The sequence below is a fragment of the Pantherophis guttatus genome, chromosome 3 (genome assembly GCF_059756535.1).
Source record: "Pantherophis guttatus breed Tessera chromosome 3, ASM5975653v1, whole genome shotgun sequence".
In the NCBI taxonomy this organism is placed as follows: domain Eukaryota; kingdom Metazoa; phylum Chordata; class Lepidosauria; order Squamata; family Colubridae; genus Pantherophis; species Pantherophis guttatus.
The window spans coordinates 56,647,776-56,661,974 of NC_142065.1; the positions used below are offsets into that span (position 1 = coordinate 56,647,776).

General features: G+C 41.1%; 1 protein-coding gene across 2 annotated transcripts in view; it reads left to right on the forward strand.

The window, feature by feature from the left end:
• The window catches only part of B4GALT2 (beta-1,4-galactosyltransferase 2), a 16,358-nt gene extending 2,382 nt beyond the window's left edge, over nucleotides 1-13,976 (forward strand). Inside the window, exons 2-8 of one of the 2 annotated variants that reach the window (XM_034414900.3) lie at nucleotides 5,292-5,668; nucleotides 7,645-7,880; nucleotides 8,807-8,997; nucleotides 10,033-10,155; nucleotides 10,953-11,057; nucleotides 11,446-11,499; nucleotides 12,457-13,976. In XM_034414900.3, coding sequence (XP_034270791.1) covers nucleotides 5,359-5,668; nucleotides 7,645-7,880; nucleotides 8,807-8,997; nucleotides 10,033-10,155; nucleotides 10,953-11,057; nucleotides 11,446-11,467 — 987 coding nt within the window. In that variant the 5' untranslated portion in view covers nucleotides 5,292-5,358 and the 3' untranslated portion in view covers nucleotides 11,468-11,499; nucleotides 12,457-13,976. The remainder of the gene's footprint in view (nucleotides 1-5,291; nucleotides 5,669-7,644; nucleotides 7,881-8,806; nucleotides 8,998-10,032; nucleotides 10,156-10,952; nucleotides 11,058-11,445; nucleotides 11,500-12,456) is intronic. The other variant, XM_034414899.3, reaches the window with a different exon arrangement.
• Nucleotides 13,977-14,199: the final 223 nt, after the last annotated feature.

Sequence of the window (14,199 nt, forward strand, 5' to 3'; positions counted from 1 at the left end):
TAAAGTGCAAACTGGCAAACTGAAAAACAACTACTTTTGAGCTTGGAGTTTTCAGTTTGCATTGTGGGTAAACATTGGTCCAATAGCTTACAGTAGCTATTTGGTCATGATGCTGATATGATGTTCTCAGTGGTCTGCTTCTTCTTAGAGTGCAGCCCTTTGTACATATAGTGCAAGAGAGTGGTTGAATTGATGAACATTAAGGCAACAGCATCTAATATTAAAAAGCTGAAAATTTACAGAAGGCTCTCTCTTCCCATCCTCCATTGCATCAAGATATGGTTGCTTTTTGTTCTTGAACAGTTCTTAGTTGAGTGAAATATATTGGTGGGTAAGACAGTTGACTGGTTATTGATGCCGGATGCTTCACTGCTCCTTGAAGTTGATACTTTCCTCTTCTTCCTTGGGTGTGTTTCATTAAGTCTGGATCTGAAGGAAATCTGACACTGGAAGTGATGTTAGGAAGGTGCTTGTGATACCAAAGGCATAAGATACATTTCTATCAGTTCTTTCATTGTAATCATAATCATGTACATGGTCGGGGTTTTTTTTAGTTATGAAATGTGATATCTGGAACCTTTTTTAAGGCTCACAGAAATCACTGCCAAAACACTTGTAAAAATCCTAAGAATTAATGAGGTTTTAATCTCACTCTTTTTTAGCAGGAAAACAAATGCTGTCTAATATTACTCAGAAATATTTTTAAAAATATTGTGAAATGGGAAGTGGAGTGGTGGTAATTAAGTATACTGCACAGGAACCTTCTTGATTGATTAATTAAATGCTTTGAAATTAGCCAATTTTTGCCTGAATTACGGGTTGATTATTTATTTTGATTATTAATTCATTTATAAGCCACTTCAGTAAGGTACTTCAGCTGTATATAAAAGCCACTGCCACAGTCAATGCAATAGTGACAAGAAGTTCAATTGCAGAAATGCAATATATAATTATATTAAAACATTTAATATAATATTTCTGGCACCAGAAGCTCTATGAGACACAAATCCCAAAGGCCTGCCAGAACAGCCAGATTTTTACAAGCTTCTGGAAAGCCAAGACTGTGAGAGTTACTTTATTTCAGATAAGGAAACCCCTCACAAAAAATCCCTGCCTTCAGTTTCCTCCATTTGCATCACTTAACACTCGCTTCTTTCAGTAGCCATTCATGGTGGTTTCAGATTGGGTAGGCAAAAATCTATACAAGATAGTGGTCTTGAAGATATTTGAGCCAAGGGTGAGTATGTATGAATATGTTCCTGGATATATTATACATACTGATGAAATCTTCTCCTGAATTGGGAGGTGACCTTTCCCAGCTGTTTTATATACATGTTCAACAGAATGGGGAAGAGGATCAAGTCTTGAGTAGCACCCAGGAACCTAACTTCCCCCACTTCTCCTATATTGGTCAACTGAAGCCTACTCAGGATGGATGGAACCATTTTAGGATAACGCCTTGGTGACGTTCTTCTATAAATGTAGTAAATTTGGAGATGTAATTCCTTCCTGATCTCATGCCCATGCCCAGTCTTGTTTGCTTCTCATCTTTCACAAGTTTCATTCTAGAACTTTCTTCATCCACTTCCTTTTCTAGAGCTTCTTAGAAAACCAATGAGAAGCCACTGAGGAGTAATAATGTTTAGAGCAGGGGTGTGAAACTTAGAGGTGCTTAGATCTGGCCCACCGGGCTGCCCTGGAAACAGTGAAGGACTGGCTTGTGGTGCCTCTGCCAGTAGAAATGGAGCTCAGGAGGGCTGTAGGTGGCTTTCCTGAGCTCTATTTTTGCTGGCAGTGGGTTGCAGGAGACTGTTGCAGCTAAAAATGGAGCTCGGGAGCCCATTTTTGCTGGCAGAGCATTTGGGCCACCACAGGCACCCCTGATATGAGTGACATCGAGCTGGCCACACACACCCTGCCCCCCCTCATCCCGAGGTCAAACACAACCTTGATGCGGACCTCAATGAAATCGAGTTTGACACTCCCGGTTTAGAATAATGGCTGTTTCTGTGTTTCAAAGGCCATGTGGGCATTCAGTAGAACATCCCTTTTCTCAGGTTGCTTGGAAATTGCTCCATTCTATCACAAGCTTAAATATTCCACCTTGGGCAATGGAGAGCCTTTCTTCAACTGTACAGCCTCTTTTATAGCCTGCATAGTTGACCATCCTATCTGGCACAATTCTTCCACCCTCTTGTACTTTCTGAAGATGAATAGATCTGCAAAGCTTTGAAGTGGATTTTCAGATCCCAGTTATGAATAAGAGGACCTATTTGTAGTCCTTCCGCTTCTACCGGAAAGCAGCCTTCTCACACCAGCTTCCCTCCCCCCTCCTTTATTGGCCAAACCAAGCATCCTCAAATGACGACAAGGTTTCCTGTTACTTTCAAAAAACACAGCACACTGGATAAACAGTATGAGAAGTCTAGGAGAAGAAATGTAGGTACTTTATATTACTAATTTTTATGATTATTTTGACTATAATGCTTCAATCATATTATATAAGTATCTTACAACCAGGGTGGATAAAAATCAATGATTTTTTTTAAAAAAATCAAAAAAATCAGATTTTTTTGATTTAAATCAGATTTTTTTGATTTTTATCGAATTTATTTTAATAAAAAACTTTTGGGGTAAAAATCTATCGTAAGATAGTTTTCTATTTACGATACATAAATAATTTAGTTTATTCAGCATAAAATGGAGCTTAGTTATGTAGCATGAGGCTGTATATTCTGCAACACTGGGACTATCGGTGAGTCAACAGTGGGTCAAAGGAGTAGCAGAGATGACAATTGCTCTTTAAAAATTATGATTTAAATTGAGTTGATTTAAATCAAGCCTTTTTACTAGTGATTTAAATCATGATTTAAATTGTGATTTAAATCAACTCGATTTAAATCAAATCCACCCTGCTTACAACCTAACATACCAGACAAAACATATCAAAACTATTAGACTAATAGATAATAATAATAATGCTGTCAATTTAGATTCAGTGTGGTAATAATAATAATATATAACCTGACACCAAACAGCCAGATTCATCTCAACTCAGGCATATCTCATCCTCACCTTCGTTCTAAATGCATATTTTAAAAGCCCCATTTTGAAAAGCTTTCTGAATGCTAAGAGTGAGGCTGATGTTCTTGTATTTGGTGGGAGGATATTATTATTATCATGAATTAATTATGACATTCCTTCATCAGGGTGAGCTCCACATCACAGCTGCTGCAATGCTCCCTCTTGGTCCCCTCCTGCTTCTTTCTCAGCCAGCCTTGCCACATTGTTGACAGGATCCCCAACAGCTGGGCTCTCTTCTCACCTCCACTCCTGGAGGGGGGAAAATATATTCTGTTCTGAATCTGATCAATTTGTCCACTTCGTCTTTCTCTTCTTCTTTTTCTCTCTCACTTTTTTCCAGTCAGTCCATTAACTGCTGTGCGTTGCTTTTAACAATAACATGTTGTTTCTTGGCTTTCTTGTCCTGTGGGATTCTGACGTAGCCTTTTAATTGTACTCCTTTATTCCTCTCTACACTTGATTGTCTTTTTTCCTGTTAGAAGTTAGCTTCCAACCACTTTGAGAATCTTACTCCCTTTGAAGGTGAAAATCCTGGTGCTAATAAGACCTCAACCATATGGTCCTCCTGCTCAGTTGTAGGAGATGTTTTCTGCTCTTATTCCCACAGAATAAACTCAAAAAAAGAGGGAAAAGAGTGTTATAGACTGGCTTTTAACTCCGGAGGCTGAGCATTTGCTTGGCACACAGGCAGCCATTTGGTTTAACTTAACTGTATGCTTAGCTTGAAATTAGAGGCTGTTTTATTTTGCCTTAAGTGGTTTCAAATCAGTATCAGTGGGGTTATACGTTAAAATTCCATTCTTTTTTCACTATAATTGTAAATCCACTAGAATTTTGTTATTGAATGCACTTGACTGTTATGGAGACTTCTTTCTTAATCTCAGAATAAGCAGACCTGCTTCATGCCTCCTACTATAATCAGAAGACAAAGAAGGACAGAGAAGTACATTATTTAGAGAGTGATACTTGACCCAAATTGCAAGTTATAATCCTGAAGCAAACCTCCTACCCATTATTAAATTAATTATTTCATTTTAAAATTAGATTTGTACATAAAAACTCCCATCAAATAAATTGAATGAGAATTGAAAATTGAGCAACAGTAACAACCAATACAATATGGATAGAAGCATCTGACTCATCGCTGAAAAAATGGAGCCTGTATCTTATGTTCGTTCTCTCTGCTTTTTTACTATTATCTTGCAAATTAAATGAAAGAGAAAAGAAAATGTAATAAGAGATAATTTTGTCTAGTGGTTAAAGCACCAAGTTAGAAAGCAGGAGACCGGATTCAGGCATGTTCAATTGTGCCTCGGTTTCAGCTTATCCTTTTCTTTTTCTCCCTCTGTAAAAATGAAAGACTTGCAGCTCAGGACATTGAAATCTAGGCAATGAGAATGGAACAGTTCCTCTTAAATCAGACTCCTGTTGCAAATTGTTTCCTTCCAAATCCAAATGCTATAGATACTTTTTTTTTGTTGTCGAAGGATATAGATAGGCTTGACTGCTCTGGGTTGTCTTCTATGCATTTTTGTGTGATTCAGATCTTTGAAAGCGCAAAGGGCTCTTTGATAGACCACAAAAAGAAAAGGGTTAGGAGGCCTTATTGTGGGAGCTTTGAAGTGGTAGGATATGAATGTAATTTATATCTCAATTGTCACTCGAGAGGCAGGGAAATTCTACTTCCAGAGAAAGAGCCACAATGTCCATATTTCTGTATTTCCTCAGGGGATTCTTAAGCTTGTCCTTTTCAGTGTTCAAAATAGCTTTCTCCTTCTTTCATGTATGCTATTAAGGAGAGAATAATTGAGATATTAATTGTGGTAAGTGGGAAACTATCTCTTATTTTACCAATGACTCCTTGGATATGTCTTCTAGCTAAAAGCCAATCTTGCAGCCTTTTATTTTTGCACTTTCAGCTGGGCTTGTTTCTGCCCAACTGCCTATATTGTCTATAGAGGGAGATGCCGAGTAAATTGGAAGAGCTTATGTGGGTAGGTTAGAACCAAGATGCATAGCATAAGCATGCATGGTCATTCTGCAAGACACGAGTAGTCAACTAGCTTTTGAGATAAAAATGCATTCATAATGGTTGGGCGAGAGACAGCGTGTTCTTAATTTTATCAAACATAAAAAAAAAAAGAAGTAGTTTTATGTGGTTGGTGAGAAAGGTATCCTTCCTCACTTCTTTTTCTCTTCCCCAACAGGCTTGGTGTTTGGACCTGAGTTGCCGATGCTGTGCTCTCCTGATGCTGAACAGCCTGTGTCCAGAAGATGAGCAGATTGTTGGTGGGAGTGACCCTCGAGAGGATTTGCAAAGCTGTACTTCTCCTATGTTTACTGCACTTCCTTATCATCATGATTCTCTATTTTGACGTCTATGCCCAGCGCTTGGACTTTTTCAGCCGCTTCAACGTACGCAACTCTTCCCGCTCTCTGCCCTATGCCAATGTCTCTCGGCCTAATGGTACTGCTGGGCCTCTGGGCTCTGAGCTCCTGGCTCCAAGTGTCAAGCCTGTTGGGACCAACAACACCATCACTGAGAAGCCCTTACCACCCTGCCCAGAGATGCCGCCTGGTCTTGGTGAGATTACAAATGAACCCTGCCTGGTTTGTATCTTGTCTTGAATGAAAGCCTGTAGTGAGGATCCAGCATTACGGGGTTGAGCATATCATTGTTCTGCTTAACCCCTGTTTTTCTTGAACCTCGGCATCCCTTCTTGCTGAAAAGTGATATTTGACTTCAGATGCAGGAAGTTAACTATAAAATAGAATCTGCCCAGTGTTGCAAATGGAATTGGATAAATAATCCAATCCTGTCATTAGGATGCAATGGAAAATATGTGAGTTAAACCAAAAAGTGATTTTATTTTTACCTTGGACACCCTCCTGTTCCCCATTTTAGCATAGCTCTAAATTCTTGCCTGCCTACATTTTCTGGCTGTCCCCCTTCCATAAAATTTTATTCGCTTTAATCTTTGCCAAAGTATATTAAAAATGTACAATGCAGTGGTAAAATTGCATTGTACAAGATACAAACCAACCGAATGTACAAGATACAAACCAGCCAAACAAGATACAAACCAACTGAATTAATTTCATTTCATTCTTTTAGATGTTTTTTCTCTTGAATGTAATCTTTCTCATTGCAGGGTTTGTGATATTCTCCCCATCCTTCTAGGAACTCAAAGTAGACAGCAAGTACAGAGTTATCTTAGTGGGTCTTTTCTTCCAAGAGCTTGCCATATTTTCAAATAAGACTCAAAAGCCATTCTAATAAGTCAGACTAATAAAATTCAGCAGACCGGTTGTAACTTTGATGATAAAACTGAGGTATTTTCTACTGCCTGCTGTAAGGATCTCTGTGTATGGATTGCAAATTAATTAGGGAGATGTTTTAGCATCTGTGCAGATTGCAAAAGTACTGTAATAGTGGTTGCTGATCCTCTGCTCAAAAGTACATTGTTTGGGAGGCCATAGCATTTCACATTTTCAGCTGCAGTTAGTAGCCAGTGCTTGTACTGTATTTATCATCGCTAAATGGGTGTGCCTTTATCAAATTGCTAGTGTTCCTCTAAAATGAGATTACCACCCATCTGTAATCTCAAATTTGTTAACTGAACTTTCTCTCAAGGATACCAGAACCATTCAGGAGATTATTCAGAAAAGATACTAAACTAGAATTTGTTATAATTCTGGCATAATGGAGAAGGATAGAAGTATGGTAGTTTCCACTATTCTGATCACCCCAGCTGGATCCTCTTGGGAGAAGATAAGGGGAAAAATGTTTTTCTTCACATTATCTAGATGGAAGTGACTGTACTTATTCACGCCTATTGCTGCTTTCATTGATAATCCTGCCCGGTTTGCAGGGCAGCTCTGAGTCATTGCTAAATGAAACGAACAAAATGTCAAAAAGTTATGATATTTTTGTAGTTACTGACCAAGCACATCCAAATTATATTAAAGTAACCAAAATATCTTTACAATCCCCAAGGCATGTCACAACTTTTGAGGACCATTTAATGTTTGGAAATTGAAAGCTGAAAAATTTGACACGCCCTATATTGGGAGTTGGGTCACCTAGATAAATGTATAGATACCAAGACATATTTGGGCAAGTGGGTTAATTGAGTTCTTGACAGTTTGATGCCCCAATTATACATAAGGGAAATTTGCAGAATGTATATGCGCATCAAGTAGCATTGTATGCATCGTGACATGATCACGCAAATTACACAATTTAAATTAGACATAACTGATGCAAATTCTGCAATCAGTGTCATTTGTGTGTGATTAAATGATGGGTGCGTATTATGTCAGTGGCTTGAACTACATGCCTTAGTGCATTATATGTTTGGATTTTAAGTTCCTTTGCTGAGCTTTTCAGGACAGTAGCCTCTCATCTTGATTAACGGAAGTGGCAAGTTCATATTGGCTAACTGGAGTTGGCTAACTGAAGTATTTCTAACAGAATCCTTCCTTCTCCTTCTCCTTCTCCTTCTCCTTCTCCTTCTCCTTCTCCTTCTCCTTCTCCTTCTCCTTCTCCTTCTTCTTCAGTGGGCCGACTCCTTATTGAATTTGGCTCTCCCATGAGCATGGAGAGAGTACAGCGAGAGAACCCAGATGTTCAGGAGGGTGGCAAGTATTCACCCCTAGACTGTGTGCCTCGACAGAAAGTGGCCATCCTCATACCTTTCCGCCACCGCGAGCATCACCTCAAATACTGGCTCCACTACTTGCATCCAATCCTACGACGTCAGAAGGTGTCCTATGGAATCTACATTATTAATCAGGTAAATGTAGGGTAAAATATAGCCCTGTTGTAGCAGTCTGAGACAGATAGAATAGAGTGGTGTCAAATGAGGAAAAACCTGATTATGAAATTTGGCCTTGATCGAAATAGCCTTTCTATCTTAACCAGCAATAGAGAGGACTTGCTGGTCTTTGGCAGTTTGCAGCCTTGGAATAGTATGTGAGTATGACCTTGGGAGTCAGGGCAATGAGATACAGCCAAGGGAATGGTCAGATAAAAGGCAGTTTAGCTTGCGTCAGGAATATGGGCAGGGCAAGAGGCTCAAAAGAGATCCTCCTTAGTTTTTTGGGCTGTAAAATGAATGGGTGAAAAAAGTACTTTCAGACTTGAAACATTTTGTTAATGTAACCTTACGATAAAGTGGAATTAGTTTATCTGACTGTGTTTCCTGTCTGGTCTGTTTAGTAAGGCTAATAGCCTTGATTTAATTTCACACCCACACACCCACACCCCACACACATGACCTCTGGAAAGAGTCATTTACCCTGGTACTTTCCTCAATTTATGGAGGAGCTGAGAGAGGGAAAGTCCAAAAATGAATGTCAAAAAGAAGAAGGGGTGGTTGTGATTATTTCTGGCCCTCACTGACATGTGGCTTCAAGGGAGTGGGACTAGAAAGATTTTCCCAGTGATGAAGTAACAGCTTCCAACATACTGGGAAAGCAATTCACACTATGAATTAGGGACAGTCATAATGTTTTATTTATAATCAAGTATGGAAAGCCAGGTTAAAGCTGTTGTCTGATATGATGACTGGTGAGGATTTAGAATCATACACAGAAATTCAATAATTGTAAATTTCTTTACAATGCAGAAAATAATTAAGTTCAGGCCAAAACTATAATGTACCTATCATAGGGATATGTTGCTTGGGGTTACCCTGTCATTCATGATGTTTCCAAACAGTTTGGTGAAGACACGTTTAACCGAGCCAAGCTGTTGAATGTGGGCTTCCTGGAAGCCTTAAGAGATAATGAGAGCTATGACTGCTTCATATTCAGTGATGTTGATCTTGTGCCCATGGATGACCGGAATCTTTATCACTGTTATGACCAGCCTCGGCACTTTGCTGTTGCCATGGATAAATTTGGTTTCCGGTGAGTAAATGGATTGGGAATTTCCTTGCCAAATGGACTCAAAGTTTGATGAGGATTGGAATTTCACTATGCTATTGGCACAGTATAGTATAACATACTCATAACTTCCCATCTGTTTCTTAATACATTTCAAAACCAGCTCTTTGGGATTTCATTCAGATGAAATTCTTAACTGGAGCTTGCAGATATATGTACTGGAGCTTTGCACTCTGGTTATTCCTGAGTGGCTCTTCGAAATTTTTAGAGTCGAGTAAAGGAAGAAGCAGAATCTGGATTTGTTTTTGTTTAATAAATGCACATATATAAAATATAGCTTACATTCACACTGAACCTAAAACTGTCCCTTTCTGAAAATTCTGTTATCAGGCATGGATACATGCAAAAGCTATGTACTAGTGATGTAAAAACTTAGGCTGCAATGCCTTATGAATATTTCATATTGTAAGCCTTATTATCAAGTGTTTCCAGAACATTGCAAATAAGCAAGAAAAAAGGATATGATCCTGGATGTATCAGACAGAATCTGTGGAGTAATATGATGAGAAATTGGACAGCATGTAGAGATGATATTGTGGGAACAATAAGTGACATAGATCACATCACATATATGGTTTAGAAATCGGGGCTTAATCTACAACAGGCTTTCCCTAGACCCGTGATGGGGAACCTATGGCACGTGTGCCAGAAGTGGCACGTAGCGCCCTCTCTGTAGGCATGTGAGCCATCGCCCCAGTTCAGCTCCACTGTGCATGCGTGTGCACCTCCCACCAGCAAGCTGGTCTTCGGGTCTCTGCTGCGCATGCAGGGGGCATGGGCATGCAGGGCCCCTCACACGTGCATGCGCATATGCGCATGGGCGCATGCATGAGGGCCCGGCATGCATTGCATTTTGAGGGTTCGGGCACGCGCATACACACACTTTGGGCACTCGGTCCAGAAAAGGTTAGCCATCACTGCCCTAGACTATCTAGATCTATGCTTCGGAACTTGTTTCTAGTTCAGTTGATCCTCATCTCTCTTGCTTGTCCCCTACAGGTTACCATACTCTGGCTACTTTGGAGGAGTCTCTGGCCTAAGCAAGACACAGTTTCTGAAGATTAATGGCTTCCCTAATGAGTATTGGGGCTGGGGTGGAGAAGATGATGACATATTTAACAGGTATGTGAGAGACTTCAGTTGGGCTATGCCCATCTAGTACTTGTTCTATGGGTTGGTGGCATGAACTGTGTAATTCATTTTTCCATATAATGGCCCTGATGGCATGCGAGCTGTCACCCCGATTCAGTTCTGCTGTGCATGCACACGTGCCTCCCGCCGGCAAGCTGGTCTTCGGGTCTCTGTTGTGCATGCGCGGGGGGTGGGGCACATGCAGGGGGTAGGGCACACTTGTGCAGGGGGTGGGGTGCATGTGCGGGGGCTACGCACACATTGCATTTTAAGGGTTCGGGCACGCATTCGCATGTGTGCGCAGGTGCTTTGGGCACTCAGTCCGGAAAGGGTTAGCCATCACTGATATAGCGTCTACAGCAGGGATCGCCAACCTTTCTGGCTCGGATTGGTGGAGGTGGTGGTGGGATGAGATGGAAGAGGGGGATAGCTTCATGCGTGCACCGCTTTTACACATTCAGCTTCATGTATGCGTGCGCACGCATGTGCACTCGCCCACCCTTTTGCAGCTCAGTTCTGAATGGGCTGCAGCCCAGCACAGGGCCATGGACTGGGGGTTTTGGACTCCTGATGTACAGGGAATATTTGGACTGATTCTTTTGCTAGGTGAGATGGTTCTACAGTTATATGTACTGAATTTTTTGTAATTACATTTTTATCCTTAATCAATTCATGAAAGCCAGGAATGTGGTGGGGAAGGAATTATTGTTAAATAATTTGATTATTTTAAAGGCTTGTTTGAAACTCACTGTTTTGCTAACCTCCGTCCTATACTGTTCTTTGCACAGGATCTCACTTAACGGCATGAAAGTATCACGTCCTGATGCTCGCATTGGGCGCTATCGCATGATCAAGCATGAGCGTGATCGGCACAATGAACCAAATCCCCAGCGGTAAGAATGTATCTGTGTTAACTTTCTATCTAATCCTCATAACTTTCATCATACTCTCAATCCACAGACTGCAAATCAATTTTCTGTTGCATAAGTAACCTTCCAGACATCTATTGGAAGGTTGTGAGACTAATCTTTCAATGATCTTCTCTTTATCAAAGGGAAGTAAATTATACGCTGTACACATTTTTATGTTTCTCCTTGTAGCAGAGGAGTACAGACTATTTTGTGAGAAGAGGGTAAAGACCATAGCCTTTGAAAAGAAAGCTGAAGCCACAATTTTAAAATTAAGGAAACTAAGATAAAGAAGTGGGTGGGAAAAGGGAAAGGAATTTGATTAAATAATTAAATAAACAAAACCAATATTTAACCCTCTTATATTTAATAGTTCCCCCTTCTATCAACATTGAAAAATAGAATTTGCTGAAAACTTTGGAAGGAGGTACGAAGTTATATCCTTGAGTCTTAGATTGTACTTCCCTGCTGTAACGTGTCTCTGAGGGGAATTTTATGCCGTCTAGTCTTCTCTTTCCCATTCTACTCTCATTTGCCTCTCACTCCTATATATGTACATGTATCAATGATTAGATTAAAACTATGGTCTACTAATGCAGGAAAGGATAGAAGTGTTTGAATGACTGCCTTAGCATTTACTATATAGAGCAGGGGTCTCCAGTCCCGGTCCGTAGCCCAGTACTGATCTGTGGCCCGTTGGGAACCGGGCTGTGCAAGTGATGGGCAAAGACGCGAAGCTTCATTTGAGCATCTGCATGATTAGGTTGCACGTGTAAAACCATCCCCTCCCATCACACCACCACTGCCGTCGGTCCATGGAGCCAGAAAGGTTGGGGACCACTGATGTAGAAAATGTAGGCAATGTGAAATAACTAGCATGGTATATATTTGATATTGATTTACATAGGTTTCTCTTTGTTTATCTGATAAGTGAGCCAGGATTGAATTTCTGTCAACCTTAATTTTTAATTATAATCAGTTTTCACTGTTCTCTTGCCAGCCATTTCACTTTGAATTCCAATCAGGGTATGTAATTTGAGGAAGATTCTTGTATAACCTCTTCCTGAAAGTTGTGGGCTCCATGGAGAGTTGGATAGCGACTCTGTCCCCGTGTGTTCAGATTATATAATTTAGTTTTGGCAGCCCTGTATAGAATTTACGGGATAATAAACACATTATGGTGGAAACTACAGAGACCACTGCATCATTCATTAATTTATGTAATGTTATGTTATGTTATGCACTGATCAGAATCCCACCAAATGATGTAATGTTCTATTTAATCTTTTGTTCCACTCATTTGAGGGGTTGTTGTTGTAGTCTGTGCCAAAGTTAACTGTAAAATATAGGTGAAATATGAGGTTCTGTTTTGTTCTTGTGGCAGGTTCACCAAAATTCAGAATACCAAGGTGACCATGAAACGCGATGGCATTGGTTCACTGCAGTACCGCCTCGTGGAGATGTTTCGCCGTCCCATGTACACCAACGTAACTGTGGATATTGGCCGACCGCCGCCACGCCCATCTCGGGGTTGACTCTGCTGCTTGGCCCTGCCCACAGTCCCATGCATGAGGAGCAACATGGATCTCAGCCCTGACTGGTTCAGAGGACTGTGTCCTGACTTGGATGACCTGTCTGCCTCCTTCATGGGAAAAGGGGAAAGGCTCAGGACACACCTTTGTCTTGTCCTTGCCTTTGGCTGAAGACCAGCTCCTTAACACTAGTCAGTTCTCCGCAGTGCCCTTCAGATTGGAGAATGAATGTGTGTTACATGCTTGGTCTGGTGTTTCAATTTTGGGCAGAGCCAAGCTTTGATGGCTTAAGAAGGCCCTGAGAGCAGAGAAGCCTTGTGTAGGCCTTTGACCTTCCCTCTGTCTCTGGCAGAGTCCATCCTCTCCCTGAACTTTTTGCAAGGCTGTGTCCCTGAAAGATTCCAAGGGTACGGTGGCTGCTCTTTGCTTCTTCTTCTCACAGACTGAAGGACTACTGCCTTTTGAGCCTTTCTTCCAGGCATAGTCTGGTCTCACAATGACTGCCAGCTACCAAGGTGTAGAGATGGTTCACAATTGCGGAGAGCTCCATCGCCAGTAAAAGCTCTAATGGGTCTGGCCCACTGCCCACCTCCATTCATGGCTTGGTGCTGTCCCCTGCTGGATCCTGGATGCTTTTTTTCTGACTCCAGTACACAGGGGTGTTTTATACAAATCCTCATTAGAATACTTGAGTGCTTCCTGGGTTAATGTATGTGTAGCCTGTCTGGCATGGTACAACAGGACTTTCTTCTTAGCTGTGATTTCTCTTCTTCCTTTCAGTGGAGCAGATTGGATGGGTAGTGAGGTTGTACCTTTTAGTAGGGTGGATAGATGGATGTATGGCTTGACATACCCTAAAGTGGGCTTGCTCCTCACTTTCATAAGCACGCAGAACCTATAGCCATTGTTATAGAATGGAATTAACGTGAAGATAGATTTCAGCCTGTTTTCCCTTGATCCACTACCATCCCAACTTCCATTCCTCAAGCAATTCTAGCAGCCCTACAGTTTCTGTCAGGCATCCTGCCCTTAATCACTCATTCTTTTATTTTATTTTTTTTATCAAACTACCCTCGGTCACAGCCCTGATGGTATCTTGGTGGCAGTCCTACACCTAGTACTTGGAGCTAGGAAGCTGCTGGTGTTCCTTCATTCTGGTTATGGTGCCTGGCAAGTAGAATCACCTGCATCTGTCCACTTTGGGGTGACAACTGGGCCAGGCTGGAAGCCAGGCACCAGCATGTCAAATAGCCCGGGTGTTGGTGACTTTTGTACATTTGAATGTTTTGATCCCTTTTCAAGCCTATGGTGAATGCAACACTGGTCACTATGATCGGACTTTTGTATTCAGTAAAGTTTCAAAACTTGGAAACTCCTTGTGTCTAGAATTCTGTAGGAGACATTGGGTTGGGACAGCCCATACCATTGCCTTTATTAATCTAGTACTCTCCAGACATGCCAGGACTTCAGTATTCAGAATTCTCAGCCTTTGACTATCCTGGCTGACAATGTTGCTTGTTGAAGTTTGTGGAAGACACCAAATTGGACATTCTTCATCTGTGGTTTCCTTTCCTTTATTCTTCTTAGAAAGCCCA